Source organism: Heloderma suspectum, chromosome 1 (genome assembly GCF_057233095.1).
Source record: "Heloderma suspectum isolate Gila_16-S chromosome 1, 16-S_ref, whole genome shotgun sequence".
Classification (NCBI taxonomy): Eukaryota; Metazoa; Chordata; class Lepidosauria; order Squamata; family Helodermatidae; genus Heloderma; species Heloderma suspectum.
Window position 1 is genome coordinate 337,335,413 of NC_139458.1, and position 13,633 is coordinate 337,349,045.

The 13,633-nt window shown below is 40.4% G+C and overlaps 1 protein-coding gene across 10 annotated transcripts in view; it reads left to right on the plus strand.

The window, feature by feature from the left end:
• Window positions 1-13,633, plus strand: part of EYA4 (EYA transcriptional coactivator and phosphatase 4) — a 169,105-nt gene that overhangs the window by 110,532 nt on the left and 44,940 nt on the right. For 6 of the 10 annotated variants that reach the window (XM_084827575.1, XM_084827566.1, XM_084827567.1 and 3 more), the window contains 5 exons: window positions 5,352-5,418; window positions 8,692-8,834; window positions 8,945-9,088; window positions 10,689-10,768; window positions 10,933-11,116. In XM_084827575.1, the coding sequence (XP_084683701.1) occupies window positions 5,352-5,418; window positions 8,692-8,834; window positions 8,945-9,088; window positions 10,689-10,768; window positions 10,933-11,116 (618 nt within the window). The remainder of the gene's footprint in view (window positions 1-5,351; window positions 5,419-8,691; window positions 8,835-8,944; window positions 9,089-10,688; window positions 10,769-10,932; window positions 11,117-13,633) is intronic. The other 4 variants (XM_084827568.1, XM_084827570.1, XM_084827572.1 and 1 more) reach the window with 2 other exon arrangements.

The following is a 13,633-nucleotide window of genomic DNA, read 5'->3' on the forward strand; positions in this document are numbered from 1 at the left end:
GATGGTTGTGTTTCAAACTTTTTTGTTTGAAAACTCAGGACAAATGCATGTTGAAGTGTTTTCTTTCATCAGTTGGCTGTATTGGCAGTATATTATTGTTCCATGCGAATATTCAAGCAACTCTCATCACCATGAGATCTATTAGCTATTGGGCAACTAATACATTTTAAAACTAGAATAATGAGAAGAACAGTATGCCATTAATAACATTAAGCAAAAAAGAGCAAAAATGCAATTAATAAATTAACCATTATCTGGATAGTAAAAGAACTGGATTTGTCTTCATAAAGAGAGTTGAATTCCTGTAAGAAAATGTATAATTTTTCTTCAAGACATAATGGCTTCTGTGAGCAATTGACACAGCTTTATGTAGCTAGGTTACATTAGAATAAATTTGTTTCTTCAAACTGACTAGATGCTAAAATTATTGCCAAATGTCAACTTACTGTGCTTGCAGTTCCATCATATACGCTTGTGTATTTGGAAGTAAATACGTTTAGACTTGCAAAGTAAATATGCTTAGAATTGCATGCTTAGATGAGTTATGTATTTCCTTCTTCTAGTTATATATCTTTGTACATCATATTGGCCAGGATTCAAACAACTGTGTAATTACTGCTTTGACCCCAAGGAAACTTGGGCTATGCCAGTGAACTGAACTCATTGGAACTGGGCTGCTGTCTTTAAGCCATCTTAATATTTAAATACTTAGAACAACTTAAGGATAATGTCATTCTGTGCTATATTGTGAGGTATATTTTAAAGTCATTTAGTAAACTTGAGTTGTAGGAAGAGTTCCAGAGAGTTACTTTTGGGAGACCAAAGTCTTGAACGTGCCCAGTGGGATTTTTTACTTCCTTTGAACAGCAGACTCCCATGCCATATCACAAGCTGCTTTTGAAACAGCCTTCTTTTCTTGAAACAGTTTGTCATGTTATATGGAGAGCATGCTATTCAAGAAACCCAAGCCCAAACCTCCTTTAGGCACATGGAACCTGTTGAATGGTGCTTTAGATATGTTTTGCAAAATAGTGAGGCACTACTCCCTATTTCTGCAATGGTACTGCTGTTTGCTAGTACCATTATGACATATTGAAGGAGGCTATACTTTGAAGTAAAATTATGATCGATTAGACTAAAGTAATTCCAGTGCTACTTTGTGTACTGCTTTCATCTTTTCAAAAGTGAATGAACAGCAGATGGCCTAATGAAGACACTCTATGTTGGCCTCGTATGAATTTGCTCCGAAGGGATTGGTTCAAAATTTTTGAGTACATATATTTAGAACATATCTGTCTTAGTCAAGACAGATGGTTAGACGAAAGAGAAACTTCAAATTTGGGGGGATCAGTCCGGGCTAGGCAGTTCTCTTGAATGATTTTTAATAGGATATGATTGTCATCATTTTAAGCTTGGTCAGAAAAATACAGCTGCTTTGTATAGGCATGTATACAGTGGATGACTACTGTACTGGAGCTTTTGAGTGTTTGTTTCTGTGTGAAATTAATTAAATGTATTAAATCTTAGGGAAAAAATTAAATAAGTGTTGCTGCCAATCTGTGTGTATGTGGTATAATCATGGGCTGTATCTAATGGTGCTGTTCTGCTAGTACAAAGCTTCTGCTGCTTGCAAAAAAACAATTTTTCGTCCTTGCACAAGTGTCAGATCCAATACTTTGATTCCACTTAGGCAAGCTATTGCACAAGGCATTACAACTTAATTAGGCTAGGTGTTGCTTGTTCTAGTTGTTCTGCTAGCACCATGTCAGCTCTTGTAATTTTTCTGCTAGTGTGAGATTGGATATAAACCTATGCTTTTATATGTGGAGATAATCAGATTAATTTATTATATAATACTCTCAAAATAAGCTAGGCTCCATAACTTCTCAGCCTATTGACAAACCAAAAACATATGCCAGGATCCAAAAAAAAGGTGAAACTAGTTCCATGAGCCCAGATTATTTGCAAGTTGCTTTTCTTGTTATTTCTAAACTTTACTTGTTTGTTCGTTTAGACTGCAATTATCTGCCCTGTGCTACATGGCAAACTGCTACTAAAACTGAGCTGAGTTTGAGAAGTAGTTCATGATACAGCATGGGGAAGTCAGCTGTTAAAAAAAGAGCCTACTTGACTAGTAAAATGTCCCTTGTGTGAGCTTAAGCAGCTTTGTATTATGGCCCTACTTATTTAGCCACTCCTAAGATTCATCTTAAAGAATTGACTCAAAATAGTAAGTGGTGAAACCACTTACTCATGAGCAATCCCACTGTAGTCATTGCTAGCTCTGTTTCCATGTGAACAAGCTTCCCCATTCACTACAATGTAGGTGGTAGCTTCATTTATGCATCGCATTGTATGCCTCTTCCAGTCACACCCTTATTGAATCCCTCGAATGCACAGGAAGCCCTGTGTGCATAGAGCCTTTACATCAGGGAGAATGGCCCAGGATTGTAGATAGTTGTCTCAATCCAGCAAACTCAGTCAGTGCATACTCCCTGGTATACTAGGGAGCTGTGGCCAATGAAACAGGCTGGACATCGGCTAGAGTGCAAATGGCTCAAGACTGCAAATGGCTCAAGTGAAGATGACCAAGCACGCTCTAGAGCACATAATCGTGCCTATTGTGTGGCCGTTCAGACAGCAAAGAAGGCTTACTTTGCTGCCTCCATTGCGTCCTGAAGTAGCCACCCAGCAGAGCTCTTTCGGGTGGTCCAGGGGCTGTTAACACTCTCCCCAACAAATGGGACCCTGGTCCCCTCAAGGACCCGCTGTGATCTTTTTGCACCTCACTTTGAGGACAAAACACTTACCTCCATAGTGTACTTGACGCTGTTATTAGTGCAGTTCCAGTTGAGGTGTCCAACGCCACCATCTGCCCAATCTTGTGGGATCAGTTTTGGTTTCTGCGGCGTTATGACGTGGACAAGTTACTTACAGCAGTGCCACTGACCACAGGCCTCTCGATCCCTGCCCCTCTTGGCTAATAAAAGCTAGCCAAGGAGGTATGACTGGGTGGGTCCAGGGTATGGTGAATGCTTCTCTATTGGAAGGGGTGGTTCCTGCTGTCCTTAAGGAGGTAGTGGTGCGACCACTCCTGAAGAAGCCCACCCTGGACCAAATCATTTTAGACAATTACTGCCCATTTGCAAATACCACTTTCTTAGGGAAGGTATTGGAGAGGGTCATGGCAGAACAACTGCAGGGACTCATGGAGGATAAGTGATTATCTAGACACATTCCAGTCTGGGTTTCGACCTGGTTACAGGACTGAATCAGCCTTGGTTGCCCTGATGGATGACTGTTATTGATAGAGGGACAGGGGGAGTGCAGCCATGCTAATTGTCCTCGATCTCTCATCGGCTTTTGTTACTATCGACCATGGTATACTCCTGGATTGACTCCTTGGGATGGGCGTTGGAGGCACTGTGTTACAGTGGTTCCGATCTTACCTGCAGGGTCAATTCAGAGAGTACCATTGAGTGACCATTCCTTGGCTCCTTGGCAATTGAACTACGGGGTTCTGCAGGCTACCATCCTCTCCCCAATGTTATTTCACTTCTATATGAAGCCACTGGGAGAGGTCATTAGGGGATTTGGAGCCAAGTGCCATCAGTGTGCTGATGACAGACAGCTTGATACAGGTGCCTAGACTCAGCAGTGGCCTGGCTGAGGGCCAGTAAACTGAAACTGAATCCTGGAAAGATGGAAGCCCTGTGGGTGAGTGGTCCGTGGGCCCAGCAGATAGGCTCATTGCCTGTTCTGGATGGGGTTGTGCTCCCTCTGAAAGATCAGATTCGTAATATGGAGGTAATCCTAGATCCATACTGTTGCAGGAGGCCCAAGTGGCCATGGCGGTTCGGAGTAACTTTTACGAACACTGGGTTGTTTTCGATGCCTCCTGAAAACAGTTCTTTTCCAGGAAGCCTTCCTTGATTGTCCAGCCTTGGTTTTATTGGCACTCTGTTTTTTAAAGAATAATTTTAATAGAGCCAGTGTGGTGTAGTGGCAAGGGTGTTGGACTGGGAGCTGGGAGATCCGGGTTCTAGTCCCCACTCAGTCATGGAAGCTCACTGGGTGACTTTGGGCCAGTCACACACTCTCAGCCCAACCTACCTCACAGGGTTGTTGTTGTGAGGATAAAATGGAGAGGAGGAGGATAATGTAAGCCGCCTTGGGTTCCTTGCAAGAGGAAAAAAGGCGGGATATAAATGCAATAAATAAATAAAATAAATACGTTTCATTCTTTTTATCTTTGGTTCATTTTATCTCTTGGTGTTCACCACTCTGGAATCTGTTTAGATGTGGATCAGTATACAAATTTTGTAAATAAAATAATAATAATAATAAATAAAAATGTAGCGAAAGAGATTTCTGCTGGCTGATCCGTTGTGCCACGTGTAGAAAAGCATGCTGTACATGTTGCGATGATAAAACTTCTACTCTTCCCACAGTTCTTTAAATCGGGGTTGTATCCAATGGAGAATTTGATTTAATGGCTTTCCACTTGTTGCACCCAGTTTTTGCGGATCCCTCTTAAGCCTCCTGCCCTCTTGTATTGGGGGGGCCCTCTGGAAAAAAATGGGATATAATCCTGAGGACTGCGGTTTATAAGAGGGACAGGTGAAAATTCACCCTAACTTGCATGAGAAGAAGTGCTTTCTACTAAGGCAAAGCCACAATTGGATACAACCCTATCTACTAAATTTAGTAGAGGTTATTCTCTATTATTATTATTATTATTGCATTTATACTCTGCCTTTTTTCCTCTTGCAAGAAATCCAAAGCAGCTTACATGGTCATCCTTCTCCCATTTTATCCATACACCAACCCTGTGAGGGAGGTTAGGCTGACAGTCAGCAACTGGCCCAAAGTCACCCAGTGAGCATCATAGCTGAGTAGGGACTAGAACCTAGATCTTCATAGTCCCAGTCCAGCATTCTAACCATTACACCACACTGGTTCTCCTGACTTCATCAACACAAGCTTATGACCCACAGTCACTGGGAATTCCTTGTTCATGGGGAATAATTGTAATCCCTGATCCCCAGCATGAATGGCGTGCAATGGGCTACCGCACTTGTCAGCATTGGGTAGACACACATTGAGTTAGTGTAGCGCACATGCAGCCCCAGGCATCTAAGGGCATCACAGATTGCTCAGTCTCAGGTACTTATGTTTCGTTTCCATAGAAAACGATTGAATATAGTATAGATGTTATCTATTTCATTTTAATTTTGATCAGAGCAATCATACTATGATTCGATAGGTTTGATATTATTTATGAAACACATTTTTGGTTGCAAGTCTTCTGATAAATTGATTGAATATTCCGTATTTTTTGTATTTTACAGTAATAACAAGTAGTGGTTACAGTCCAAGATCATCACATCAGTACTCACCACAGCTATATCCTTCCAAGTTAGTGAGCATGTATCTTCTAACGTATTATTGCATGTCATTTCTTTCAAGTTGCTTATTTATTTAAAGATATTTTTTAAGTCAGGAACTGCATAAAATCAGTTTGGTAGAAAATGCATTTTATGTGGAGATATACACTCTGATCTAAACTCACTACTTGTCATGAACAGTCAGTGTGGCTACATAGTAGCTTGTCATGCTAAATGATTATATTTGCAATTTTGGCCTTAGTGTCAAAAAATAATCAGTGTAACTATGAAGTAGTTGTCATTACATTAAAAACATTTTAGCTTACTTTAAATCTATTAGTACTTATAATGAAGGGTAATATGCTGCACATGTGGTAAAGAACCTATGCTGACAATGTGAAAGTAATTTTACAAAACAGAAATAACAAGTAAATGAAATTAATATCATATTTAGTCATAGTTATTAATGGGCAGGTTTCATTTAGGTCAAATCTTCAGTATATTCATGTTCCAGGCTTAGTCCATTAAGGGTGCAGTCCTATGGATTGAGTCCTTGATAGTCATATGCCTCCGAACTTGGAGGCTGATGAGTATCCAGTGCAGAGTGGGAGGTGTGGTGGAGGCGGTCGTTGCCTCCCACTCTGCATTTTAGCTAGACAGGCTTTTTTACCTGTCTAGCTGGGGTGCTGTGGAGAGGGAGTGAAGATGGCTGGAGAGGCCTGGGCATACATGTAACCCGGCTGCTCCCCTCCCTGCCTGCAGAAACGCCCCCTTTACCCTTTCTCCAAGGTCGCTTTTGCAACCTGGGAGAGGCAGCTGGCAAGGTTCTCTCCAAACTGGCTGTGAGGGGGAGGGGAGTTCAGATTCCCAGACCCAAAGTCGGAAAGCTGTTTCCAGACCTCGGATCCGGGAATCCAAAATATTCTGTGCCCCCTCCACCCCCGACACTGTCTAGGGGCCATAGGATTGCTCCTTAAATTTCATATGAATTATTAAATAAAGATATACACATCAAAATACTGTGTATAGTCCTGTTTCACACATACACATACACACACACACACACACACACACTATGGATAATCTTGTGCAGCCCATGTTGGCGAAAGGCTTCAAGTATTTCCAGTGATACTTTGTAGGGTATATTCTAAGCTGAATTGAATGAGGGCAAAGCTTTTGCCGCAGGTGGCATGCACATAGCACACATATGTAGACCAATAACTCAGTATAAGGACCTAAGACGAGCTGTGCTGGATCAGACCAAAGTCCCATCTAGTCCAGCATTCTGTTTTCACAGTCACCAACCAGCTGCCTACAGGAAGCCAATATACAGAACATGAACACAATAGCACCCTCCCTGTCATGTTCTCCAGCAACTGGTATTGAGAGGCCTGCCTCTGACATTGGACACAATATACTAGTAGGCAATATACTGGATGCATGACTTTTCCTAATAGGGGAGTATCAGCCCCTTGATGATTTTGGTAGTACTTTTCTGTATCTTTTCCAGCGCTACAATATCCTTTTCGAGGTATACTGACCAGAACTGAATGCAGTATTCCAAGTGTGGTCACACCATAGACTTGAATAAAGGCATCATGATACTGGCAGTTTTTGATTCCTTTTCTAATGATCCCTAACATAGAATTTGCCTTTTTCACAGCAGCTCCACACTGGGCTGATGTTTTCACTGAGTTATCCACCACAACCCCAAGATCCATTTCCTGGTTAGTCACTGGCAGCTCAGATCCCATCAGTATATATATGAAGTTAGAAATGTTTTTTGCCCCAGTTGGCCACAGATGCTAATTTTATGTCCAGTCCCCTGGTTTAGAGAGTTCCTTTTGGAGTTCTTTACAATCCCTTTTTGATTTTACAACCCTGAATAATTTGGTGTCATCAATAAATCTGGCCACCTCACTGCTGACCCCTAACTCCAGATCACTTAGGAACAAGTTAAAAAGCACGAGTTCAAAAATGGATCCTTGGGGAACCCCACTTTCCTGATCTTGCTGCCATTGTGTAAGGTTGTTCAGACATTACTTCTATCTCTTACCTCAGTTAATGGTAAGATTAGGAATTGATCTTGGACCTGGGAGCATCCTTTCTGTTGTCTTCTCCAGCCAGCCATCACTCCTCTCTCTGTGCATAGTTGTAAATGCTCAGACTGAGAGATCCTTTTGGATATTGAACTCACTTTCAGTACAAACCCAGCATCTATGGTCACAGGGAAATCCCATATTCAAACAGCAATTTAATCCCTTGGTTCAAATGTTGACTTCTGTTCATGGGGAGAGGAGGGAAGCAAGAAAAGTCTCCTGATTTCACAGCAGGTGGGGGTAGGGGGGAAGCATCCAAGGACTCCCTGAGAGATATGTCAGCAGTTCCCCTGAATTTTCCACAGACTCTACTAGTTGCTACTTACCACATAAGGTAGAAGTAGAATACTGTGTCATGGCTTAGGGCAGTACTAGCCATTGCACTGGATATAGTGTTGCTACTGAAAATGGCAGGCCCATATTGAGCTTTCTCCCTAACCATGTTGTTTTCCTGCATGATGATTTCCTGACATGGGTCTGCCTTGACCCATGGCTGCTGATTCTGGTGGCAACCCCTTGTTGAGCAAAATATCTAGTTCAATCTTTAGATATATGCCAGCCTTGGGGAAGTTTTCCTTTCAGCTAGTATCATGGTCCATTGATAAAATGAAAAGTGCCAAAATTCAAGTCATGCTTTTTACCTTTGAAGCTCTACCTCTAATATTCCCAGTGGTATTGACACTTTGTTGTTATTATACATCAGCTTTCCCTAACCTGGTGCCATCCAGATTGAACTCCCAGGATTCCTAACCATTGGCTATGCTAGCTGGAGCTGATTGGAGTTGAAGTCCAAAACATCTGGATGACACAAGGTTGGGAAAGGTTGCTCTATTGTCCCTAGGACTAGAAATAAGATCTAGGATTATATACTAGTGAAACCTGGTAAATGCACTAAATTTGGGGTTAGATCCACCCTGACAGCGAGAATAACTTCCATTGCCCCAAGAGCCAGAATTTAACACTTACGTTCATTCCATGGAAAGCTTCACCTGCTTAATTGTTGTTTCTCTGCCAGCTTTTAAAGATCAGAGTCAATAAAAGACGTGGCAATATTAAAGACGTGAACTAGACAGCCTGTCAGTTTTCTTTAGTCAGTAATTTTGAGGGGGAGAGGAATACCTGGGCTTTTGTTGTTGTTGTTGTTTGCATCAATTTTTCATGTGTTTATTGTCACTAGTAATGGTATGTTTTTCCCTGCTGTCTAGGCCCTATCCACATATCCTTTCTACTCCAGCAGCTCAAACAATGTCTGCCTATGCCAGTCAGACCCAGTATTCGGGAATGCAGCAACCAGCAGTATATACAGCCTATTCACAGACTGGGCAACCTTACAGTTTACCTACTTACGGTATTTGACCTCCAGTTCTTTATTCTATTACGAGTATATTTGGAATCATGGAACTGCTGTGCTTTCCCCCCCATCTGTAAGAATCAGTTGAAAATTAATTTCTTACACAGATTTGGGTGTAATGTTGCCAGGCATCAAGACAGAAAGTGGACTTTCACAAACACAATCACCCTTGCAGAGTGGGTGCCTTAGCTACAGCCCAGGGTTCTCCACACCACAGCCAGGCCAAACACCATATTCATACCAAATGCCAGGTCAGTAATCCATTGTCTTTTACTATTTTTGAAATATTTTATAATCTATGCATTTTTAATTGATGGCTGGAACGTATTACACATCATTCAGTGCAGTTATAATAGGTGTATGAGTTGTTGTTTTTCTTTATATGCATAATCTGAAATTTTATGTAGTTAATTTTGATTATTTTTCTTCTATATCTTTATCATGTCACTTTAATCTCAGTGGAATAACAGTCTCTTGTATAGTGTTATAAAATGTCTAATGACAAAATTAATCTAAAACAAAATCACAATGAAAATCTGAAAACATTTCCTTGATAATGAGAATTATATAGGCAACAATCCTAACCAAACATATCTCTGGATAGATTGTTTCTTTTAGCAATTCTAAGTCCAGCGTACACTGTTCAAGGTTAATATGTATTAGTATGAGAGTCCATTCTTTTGTATGTATAGGTTCTACTATATCTTGTCTCCTAGCTGTCCTAATAGCCTTTAAATTTAAAGTCTCATCTGTTCCTAACAACATAAAATATCATAGTGGTAGGATGATTACATGCCCATATTGATACTGTGTTTTTTTTAAGTAGGACTGGTCCAAATAAGCTCACTAGTAGTATATTTCTTAGTTGAATAAATCTCCATTCCTGCTCATTACCAAAATGTATTTGGCATTCAGTTATGAAAATGGGAGAAGATCTTGTCAGGAAATTAAACTTTTAAGAATGTAAACTTAGAACACCTTCTGAGCATTTAGATAATGTTGAATGATACATTTGGAACAATTACACAGCTGTTCTTCCCATGATGGTTTCACCTCCTCTCTATTCATGTTGATGAAGGAGGAGTGGTGTTAATTACTCTGTACCTGCCTGACAAAATCTCTGTCATAGTTCACTTCTGCCCTTAAAATACCTAAGCAAAAGGAAGTGGATGGGTTTTCTCTGTCCTCTCTCCCATTTTAGCTTAATAATAAAGGGAATGAGTTGCCAGGTTCAGTCTCATACAATTCCAGTTAAAAAGATTTCAGGCAACAGGTAAGGGAGACTGGGAAACTGCTGCCAATCAAGGCTGCCAATCTGGGGTAAGTGTATTAATGGTATGTCTCCTTAGATTCACAGACTAGTGGAACTTCTCATCCTAGGAACTATATTAAGAATGGTTATGTCTCTTCTATCTCTACCCTCACTTCTCCCTCAGCTATCACCACCATATTTCATCAGTGTGTTATGGAAACTGGATTCCAGGAGGGGAAAGGCCAGAAATCAGTGGAGGGGAGGTCATTGAGACTGAGTAGGCTCACTGATTCATAGAGTAGATTTGAGCACATGAATACCTGCATTAGTGCTTCTGTGAAACTGGACTGTTGTATTTGAAATTAATAGGGGGAATTAAAACATTGGCAGCTTGCTAGATTTTTAAAGCAGCAGATGCTATTTTTGATATATAGTTATAAATAACAAATTTCCGTAATAGAAGGTCGGGCTGGCAATTATATGCACATTTCTCTTACATATTATTTATATTTTAATGTGAAATGTTTAGCTTTTTGCTTGTTTGCATGTTGAGAAATGTATTACTTAGCTCTTATAGGGAATTCTTCTTTTAACTCTAGGTTCTAGTTTTACACCATCCTCCACTATTTATGCAAACAGTTCAGTCTCAAATTCTGCAAACTTCAGTAGTTCACAACAGGTATGATGATGATTATTATTATTTCTCTATAAAGCTCAAAGTATTATATATCTGGTTTGGCAATTTAAAATATTTAGAATCATGAGAACTGCTGTCTATTACTGAATTTTACATGATTTAAAAAAATCTTACTATTACTTAAAACAGTGTTTCTATAATTCTAGGATTATCCACCATATACAGCATTTGGCCAAAACCAATATCCACAGTATTATTCACCATCAACATATGGAGCATATATGACCTCGAACAACACCACAGATGGTACCTCTTCATCATCATCAACATACCAGCTCCAGGAATCTCTTCCTGGACTGACTAGTCAACCAGGTACAGACCTTCATCCAGGTGAAAAAAAATTGTTTATTCCATCCATTTAGAAGTGGCACACAAAATTACAAATCATGATATAGGTATATTTTAGCTGTAGTTGTTTACTAATAATTCTAGGTTTGAAAAAAACAGTATAGAAAATATATATACAGATGTAAAAAATATGACAAGGAAGGAAGGCAAGATGTTGGAGAAACTGAATCTGTGGGCCAAAGTTTGTGTGATCTTAGTCATGCGTTTAAACAAGTATGCTACTTTCATTTAGGAGAAAAACCAGTTCTAGGCTCCAATCCAGAATGTGTTTTTGATCTGGATTAGGGCCCTGTGCTGATTTTCTGCTCAAAATTCTCCCTATCTAGCTTCTGTTTTCTCCCAAAGGTGGTGTTTGCAGTAAGCAGCACTTTTAGTGGAGCAAGGTAGCCAAGAGGGAGTAATTTTCAGCAGAAACCCACCATGGGCCCTGGTCTGGATCACAAGCATGTTCTGTATCGGGGGCCTGTGGCTTCCTTTTCTCCAAAATCAAAGTGGACAGGTTAACCACACTTGTTTAAGCATGTGTCTAATATTGTGTCAAAAGATTCCTGTGTGTGCATTGGGCCCTATGCTTGCAAAAAAAAATTACTGCTTTGGTACAGTTGCCTCCGTGTGCAAACGATATCCTCTTCGCCAATGGAAAGAAATGGGATTTGTGATGCATGAGGGCATGTAAGAAAGCTCCTTACTCTCTTTTCCAACACACTCTCAACCCACATCAAAATAATTTTAAAGCACTGCCACCATCAATCACTTTTTATAATCTTAAAAGGATTTCTTCAATATCCCTACTGCTGACTGGTCTCATTCCGAAAACAAGTGTTTCCTCTTGTTTCTGGGATTCCATTTGGAAACGCTAGTTCCTGTTGTGCCTGCAGTGGGTCCTGCAAGCTCAACGGAACCAGCAGAGACAGAGCGACAGTATTGGATGCTGCCCCTATACTACAATTTCTCCTCTGGTCTGTTTAAATGGCATTCATTTAAATGGCATTCATTTAAATGTCTTTTTTTTTTTTTTGGTACAGGTTCTGCTTGTCCCAAAATATTCATCAGTGCCTAACAAATCTAAACTATTTGTCTTGACACTGCTGTCTTATTCATGCATGGAGACTCCACAGCTCTGCCTTTCTCTGGCTCTGTTACTAGCTTTGCATGTGGAATAGGTAACATTTCTGAAAAAAACTACCTTGGAGGTCCTGGACTTCAACAACATTCCCTCTATTTCTGATTTGCAGGCATGAGTGCTGATGCTTGTGTAGCAAAAACAGCCCCACACCCACAAAGAGGGGATGTATCAACAGGATCTCAAGATTTGCAGAAGTACAAAAAATCTGGTGAAAAAAAAACTAAAGGAGGCAAAATCCCCACCCCCACCCCTGGACTAAAACATAACTGTGCATGCATATAACACATGCCCGACTCACCCAGGACCATTGCCATAAAAAAGTTGGAACCAGGGATCACATGTCAGGGTTCCAAAAGACATTGCACAGGCTCCAGGCTGAGTGTGCTGGGGAAGGAAGCAGAAGGAGGAACGTGTGTGTGTGTGTGTGTGTGTGTGAACAAAGATGTGAGATAAAGAGAGCTGAAACAGAAAAAGCTTATTGAGAGAAGAGGCGGAGAAGGGACAATAAAACAGAACCGGTGGTAGTAGAGGAAGATAAGGGAATGAGGTGAACAGTCAGTGAAAACAGGATGGGAGCAGAGGGGGAGAGAGGGGGAAATGGCAGGACAATTGACAGGGCAGAAAGGAATGCGGGGAAAGGAGAGCAGAGAAATGGGAGAAAAGGCATGGAGAGAGGAAGAGGAGTGACTCCTACCCAAAATTATGGTATATTCAGTCTTGGATAATCTGTAGGAAATGCTGGACATGCATGCACACACAACCATGGTATAGTGCACACACTACTTGGCTACTTACAATTACCTTTTTATTTTTTTGCCATATGTATTGTAGCTCTTTCTAGTAAACGTATAAAAAGGAGGAGGATCTAAGTGCACTATATATGTGATAGCATTAGTAACAAAATGCATTCTAGAATGTCTTTTCTATGGCAGAACCTCGATATTCTAATATAAGATACTGAAAATGAACAAGCTGATGGAAAAGAGTTAATGGTGTTCTGCATTGCACGGTACAGAACCACAGTAAAATTTTATGGCTACACATTCAAAACATTGCACTCCGTTTAAGCTGAGTGTATTTTTAAAGTGATACTGAAGGATGGAGGCATGTGGTATATTTTCAGAGTGGGTGTGACACTGTGTGCAGTGTTCCATGATCACTTCAACACTTCAGAGATATAGGAAGTGAGTGGGCAAACTTATATTTCAGGTGCAAGGACTTTTGAGAGCAGCCCTGTTTTGAAAACCATATAAAATATCTAATTTTGCCTTGCTTTGATACTAACATCGTTACAATGCATGTAATTTATTTAGAATTTTAGTAAATATAGAAACATGCATAAATAAATATGGCAAAGCCAGTGTATTGGACTT